General features: G+C 41.3%; 1 protein-coding gene across 1 annotated transcript; it reads right to left on the bottom strand.

The window, feature by feature from the left end:
• Nucleotides 1-5,328: 5,328 nt before the first annotated feature.
• LOC139001216 (olfactory receptor 52M1-like) lies at nt 5,329-6,282 on the bottom strand. Its single transcript, XM_070402944.1, has one exon. The coding sequence runs from the start codon at nt 6,280-6,282 to the stop codon at nt 5,329-5,331; it is 954 nt and encodes a 317-aa protein (XP_070259045.1).
• Between the last annotated feature and the right edge of the window lie 848 nt (nt 6,283-7,130).

Below are 7,130 nucleotides of genomic sequence, written 5' to 3'. Positions count from 1 at the left end.
GCCTCTGACACTCTTTAGCCTACTACTGTTGTAGTGGCTTTACAGTTGGACAGCTCCTTTTCTAAGGAGACTTACTCCTTCTATTAAGTCAGTTCCTTTCTGACCCATAGTAATGGGCAATTCCTTATCGCACAATTAACAAAGGAGTCTTGGGATATCACTTTATAAAAATTTATATTATGGTAACTTACTTTTCACATGCATATGCCTTTTGTCTCCAAAATCCTTACGAATATTTATTATATGAGTGCATAGAAGAGCTGAATAGATTGTGGAAATATATTCCCCTCTTAAAGATGAGACTACTGAAGCTCAAGAAGAAAATAATTACAATATGTAGTTGTGATAGATTATTATTGTTCACAGATATTTACTATCCTGTTCCTTTCTCCCCGAAGGGGAATTTCCTTACTCTAGGAATGTTAATTCTTCCTATGGCTTTCTTTGGCCAATAAACTTTGAGTGGCCTTGAAATGTGTCATAATAATCAGAAACTTTAAAATGTTTTTGTGTAGCTTGGCTCAGTGCTTTTCACCTCTGCTACAAAAATGAGTATGTTTCCCAACAGAGTTTTTCCTTCAACCTAGACCCATGATTGAGAAGATACACAGAGCACTTATGAGTCTAACTCACTGCCTGGAACACAGCCACAGCTGGCCCACAGTGTTCATATCACATGAGCAAAGAAGGTTTTGTTGTTGTTTTCTTATGTAAACTACTGAGATTTTGGAGTTGTTTTCTGGAATGGTGAGTTCTTTCTTGCACTCCAATGTCAGTTCTTGCATGACAGTTCAAGACTCCAAGCACTTAAATAAAAAAAGAAAAAAAAATGAAAATCCACTATTTCTTCTTCTAGCATATCCTAAAAAAGAATTTCACTTATCTGTCTGCTTTTGTCTCCTTACACAAACTCTCACAATTGAATATTACAGAGTAAGAGTGATCATTCTGGTCAGTTAGCACAGGGTCCTATAACTGGAATGAAGGTATGAGCATTAGAAAGATTCAGAGTGGGCACTGCCACGGACTTGTGGGGATGTGACAGCAATCTGTTCAATGAACAGTACCTGATAATCTAGTAGGAGGAGGTCATTTCCAACAGGTAACAATGTAAAGAAGCACCAAATTACAGCACAAGATGTGCCTGGGGTCAGAGGCCAGATAAGATACAAGGAAGCAGGAGACAGTGCTTTTCCACATGACTGCCATGATGGCAATCTTATAAAAACCCATTCATCCCCTACTGCAGTTTTAAACCTAACATAAGGAAGGGGGTGATAAGAAAACTCCCAGGGGAGATTTTGAACCTGAATCAGACTAAATTATATATTGAAATGGACTAAGAAATAATTAAAGTGGACTGGATTTGGTCAGAAGTGCTATCTTCTATAACACTTTGATTTTATTTTTACTCTAAATCCTATTGTGCAAACAAAAACATAACCCTGAATCAATGACATATTTTCACAACTAAATCTGTACTATAATTTTTCTATTTGCTATACAAGGAACTGTTTAGAGGTATTTAGCCTTTTACTGTCACAAGACTAGTTATGTGAATGCGTATCACTAATTGGATAGCCAGAGGTGTACATGAGCTGGCAGCCAAGGAGAACAGAAGAAAGCTGGCTCTGTTGCTATGGCTTTCTACAGAGAAGCCAAGAACAGAGTTTTCCAGAGTGAAGGCTGGTACATTCCTGACTGAGGCACAATTGCAGACATTATCTGGTTTTTCCAGGAACTAGTTCCAGCTACTCTTCTGCCTTATCATTCTCCCCTGGGACTTCTACTGCACAATAAAATACTGTTATTTTTAAGAGGCAAGTTGTTCTCTCTTTATGCCAGGCACTGGCATTTTAGATTCATTATCTTATTACATCACTAGAGGCCCAGGACAGGAATTCGTGCATGGGTGGGGTCCAGCAGGCCCGGCCCCAATTGGGGTGGATTGGGGCTGGGCCTGTCGGGAGGAGGAGATGGTTGGAGGTTGGCCGGCTGGCCCGCCCTGATTGGGGCCTGATCAGGGCTGGGCTGGCTGGAGGGAGGGGCCATGGGCGATTGTCCAGCAGGCCCCACCCCTGATTGGGGTTGGGGGAGTGGGGCCAGCCATGGTGAGGGGCTGTGGACAGTGGGCCAGCTGGCCCTGCCCCCGAATGGGGTGGGTGTTGCCGATCGGCGCCAGCGGCCTGGGGGAGAGGCCATGGGTGGTTGGCCGGCTGGTCCTGCCCCTGATTGGGGTGGTGGGGTCGATCTGGGGTGGGGTTGGGTGGGGCTGTAGGAGATTGGTCGGCCAGTCCCACCCTCTATTGGGGTAAGGGGGATGACCAGGGGTGGGCCTGGCCAGGGGGAGGGGCTGCAGGAGGTTGGCCACTGGCTCCACCCCCTGATCAAGCTGGTTTGCTGGCCACAGTGGGTGTCAAGTGATAGGTCACTGGCTTTTTATATATATAGACTAGAGGCCTGATACATGAAGATTCGTGCAAGAATGGACTTCCTTCCCCTGGCTGCCGGCACTGCCTTCACTCCGGCCCAGAGCCGCCTTTCTGCTTTCTCACGCTGCGCAGTGGCCTGGAGTGGCTGGGGCGGTATGGAACACCTGCATCCCGCCCTACCCTAGCAGCTCAGTGCCTGCTTATGCAAATTAACCCACCATCTTTGTTGGGTTAATTTGCATGCTCACCTCTGATTGGCTGGTGGGAGTTGCGAAGGTACGGTCAATTTGCATCTTTCTCTTTTATTAGTGTAGATTATAACAAACCCATAAGGAGTTAGTATCATTTTCAAGGAGAGGAACCTGAGGCTTAGATTGTGCAACACATCCAAAGTCTGACAATTATTGGTTCAGATCCATCTCTGCCATTTATTGTAATTCCAGAGCCCAAGTCCTTAACCACCTGTGCCATATGACCATAAAAATGCCTTTACAAATAACCATAAAAATGCCTCCTCCCTCAACTGTTCCCCAATTTCACTTTTCCATGAAGTCTTGCAGACTCAAAAGGGACTGATGAGAGTGTCCTTTACTCCTACCCTAGGGTGGGTGATAAAAAGGGAACAGAGATATTTGTGTGAAGGAGAAGTAAGATGTTGGCTTTGAATAAGAGAGAGATTCAATTATTGGACTTCTGTCAGGTCCCTATATTGCATTCACCACTAGGTATTCCCTCCCATCTTGTTCTGAGATAACCCCTTCACTGTGAAAGAGCCCAGCAATGAGTATAGTTGACAATGGAATTAAATGCTCTACTGTAACCAAGTACACACCCTGAGTCTGATAGGCATGGATGTTGTCAGGGGGGTTATCCCTGTATCTAGGACCCTACAGACAGATGGTATTTTCTCTTTACCCCCAATCATTCAATGTCATCCATATAAAGAAGCTAGAGATGATTGGTATTTGATCTTGATCTATGGTAGACCCAGCAGATTTCTAAAGAGAAACACTTTACTGTGAGGTTTCTGAGAGGATTTGGCCAGAAAGTTAATTACACTTAGAAGGATTAATACTAAGTCCAGATTAAAAACCCTGGATCTTCATATATACTCTCTGCTTACACAGTAAAAAGTGGACTTTATGCATTATGCCAAAGAGCCATTCCATGACAAAATTTCCTTGTCATTTCCCTCCGCATCAATGCCAGTGATACATTTTTTCCCCTCCAAAGGCTAGGATCATGGTCAGGAGATATTCTGTAAATAAGCTTCTATCTCTGAGGTTTTTATAGTATCTCTTTATCAATTCCTACTAAAAACATTTGGCACTAAAATTATGTTCATAGAACACAACCTTTTCCCAGTAAGTGGACTTGGTGTTGGCACTGGGCTCCAGGGCCCTTGATAAGGAGATGGGGGAAGGAGAAACAATGGAGAAAAATATATATGAGCCAACCAACCTTAGGTTTAGGAATAAGATTATGAGGAAATAGAAATTTGAAATTAGCAAAACTTTAGAAAAGAGTTTGTGATATCCTAAGTTCCTAATTTTTCCTTTTTTTTTGTAATGGTATGCAAAACAAGGAGGTGAGATGCGCATTTTAAAGTCTATATAATTCTGAATAACTACAATTAATAGTGATTGCTTCATTTCATTTTTCATGCATTACCATCATTTCTGTAGGTTTCTAGCCTGGAATAGTAATTTTATTATGAAATTTCTATGATCAAGAAAAAGAAAAGGGTTAAAATCATATAAAAATAAAAAAGTATGAAGCAAGAATTCACCAAAGATCTGAAGTTATTTCAAGGTTTGTATCTACCACTGTGTCTCTATTTATTCTCATCACCTTTACTCCATTCTCTACTTAACCTCTTTCAAGTCAATCCCACTGTGACCTTCTCATTATTTCCTTTTATTATTTCAGTATAGCTTCTGTCCTTCATGTATGCCATTTCAGGGATTCCAAAACAAAATCCCCAATTGTCCTTCTGTCTCCTCCTACCTGCTTCCAATTAACTCTATTATTAGGAGAAGATGTGGGATATTATATTTCTATCTATTTATTAAATGGGGAAATGATCTGGCTTGAGGACTTTAACTCCTATAGGTAGTAAGGTCCTATTAGGTTAAGATTTATAATATTCATATTGCCTCCATTCTCAACAAAAGGTATTTTCTGGGGCAAAGGATTGGAAGAGCTTACCAACACAGTTGGAATTATTACAGGCCTTTGCTGACAGAATTTGTAAATGGTCTTCAAGAAGGTATTAGGGTAGCCTGGCCAGTGTTGCCCAGTAGTTGTGTGTCAATTGACTCTTGAAAGAAGAGGTCACTGGTTTGATGCCCGGTCAGGGCACATGCCCAGGTTGCAGGCTAGATCCCCAGCAGGGGGTGTGCAGGAGGCAGCCAGTCAATGATGTTTCTCTCTCATCAATGTTTCTATCTCTCTAGCCCTCTCCCTTCCTCTTTCTCTAAAAATCAATAAAAATGTATTAAAAAGAAGATGTTAGAATACAATTTTACTTCTAGAAATTGTTCAAAAGACTCTTCAAAGGGAAACTAGAAATCCTTTACCAAAAAGGGTCAAAAAATAAAAATGATACTAGTTCTGTGGTTGTGCATAATTTGATGAAGTCAAATAGGAAAAGAGATATTGTAGTATAAAAACTTTTTTCTTGATTTCTCTCCACTGTCATATATTTTGGATATTACCCTCTCCATTTTTCAGAAAATTCATGGTCAAACAGAATATATTCTAGCATTCATCATAGACCCTTATTTCCATAACTCCAGTAAGACCCAGTTGCATGGGTCTTATTACGTTGGTTGCCTCAGTCAGAGCCTTTTCCTTCCATCACCAAATATCTACATGTCTTATAGGTGCAGAATAGTCACTTGGGATGAGCCCCTGCTTTGAGAATGTAGAGAAGTCTCTCTCGTATCTGTCTGGTACGGACAGCATAGACAACTGGGTTGAGGATGGGTGGAATTAGGAGGTAAAAGTTGGCCAAAAGGATATGGATATGGGGAGGCACATGATGTCCAAAGCGGTGAGTGAGAGAGGAAATAGCAATGGGGATGTAGAAGACAAGGATGGCACAAATGTGAGAACTGCATGTCCCTAGGGTTTTAAGCTTAGCCTCAGGGGTGGCCAGTCCCATTACAGCTCTGAAAATCATCACATAGGAGGCAGTGATGGCTAATGAATCCAGGATCAATACTAGGAACCCGATTCCCATTCCATAAAAGTTGTTGACCGTTGTGTCACCACATGCAACAGTGACCACGGCCATGTGCTCACAGTAGGAGTGGGCAATGATTTGGGTCCGGTAAAGGGACAGCCTCAGGCGAATCATCAGGGGTAGGGGTCCAATGTAGAGTACTCCACGGAGGAGGGCAGCCAGACCCAAACGACTCACCACTGTGTGGGTGAGCACCGAAGTATGGCGTAGTGGGTCACAGATGGCCACATAGCGATCAAAAGCCATGGCAAGGAAGATGCCTGACTCAACTGTGGCAAAGCAGTGGATGAAGAACATTTGGGCCAAGCAAGCATCTAAGTCAATGTGGTGGGCACCAAACCAGAAGATGGCCAGCAGTTTGGGCATGGTAGAAGTTGACAGGACCAAATCAATGACAGCCAACATGCACAGGAAGAAGTACATGGGCTGATGCAGGCTGCGCTCCACCTTTACCACAGCCAGGATGATGACATTCCCCACCACAGCCACCAAGTACATGGAGCTGAAGGGGATGGAGAGCCAGATGTGCAGAGACTCCAGCCCTGGGATGCCAGTGAGCCAGAAAGAAGTAGGCACCAAGCAGGAATTGTTAGACACAAACATATTTGAGGGTGTGAAGTACCCAGAGGACAGGAGCTCTTATTTTTAGATTTTTACTTCTCTGAGAAATACTGCCTCTGGAAACTGTAGACTACTAGTTCTTTTTTTCCATCCTGGGAAACTGATGGAGCCTATAATAAAGCAGAATTGGAAGTGTGGTTTTGAAAATTGGCATATTACATATTTATAAAAGAGACTATGCATAAAAACACCCACTGGTAAATGTAGAAACAGGCATGCTCATGATTTCTACTGCTAACTTACCCTACTCCACTGTAGAAGTTCCCAAAATGTTCATCCCCTTCGATGAATTTTGCTTTTGGAAACATTTTTTAAAGGAAATGGAAAATACAGAAAAGTTCTATGAGCCATGATTAAATGTATATATAGTAACATTGTAACTTCAATAACAAACAATGACTAGCCATTTGTAATTATTGATTTTATAATAATAAAAAGTTGGAAGAAATATATGTTCAAAAATAAAGCACTGTTTAAATTCTAGTACATGCATTCAATGAACTAGAATTATGTTTATAACCTTTTTAGATCTATATATTTACATGGTAAAATGTTTACATATTTCTGTAAGGGAGGGCATGGCAGGAGGCATATTCTGATGTAATTATTTAAAAATATATGTGTGCATTTAGAAACATACTTTAATGTAAAAACACACCCTTTTTGACTTTTCCTTTTGTATGTATATTGTTTTTTAAAAATGGTCAAGAGCTTTAAAAATAATCTTAAAAATTTCAATAAAAAAAACATTTTCCTTGGTAAATTGTGCCCTTATATTAGTCAAGTGCAACTCCATTTTCTCTAAAGGTTTAACACTGAATTGGCCATAT

Source organism: Myotis yumanensis, unplaced genomic scaffold (genome assembly GCF_028538775.1).
Source record: "Myotis yumanensis isolate MYYU_CA2020_CCGP unplaced genomic scaffold, mMyoYum1.0.hap1 SCAF_186, whole genome shotgun sequence".
NCBI lineage: Eukaryota > Metazoa > Chordata > Mammalia > Chiroptera > Vespertilionidae > Myotis > Myotis yumanensis.
The sequence above is the reverse complement of the archived record's forward strand: the minus strand, read 5'-3'. Positions and strand labels throughout refer to the sequence as shown.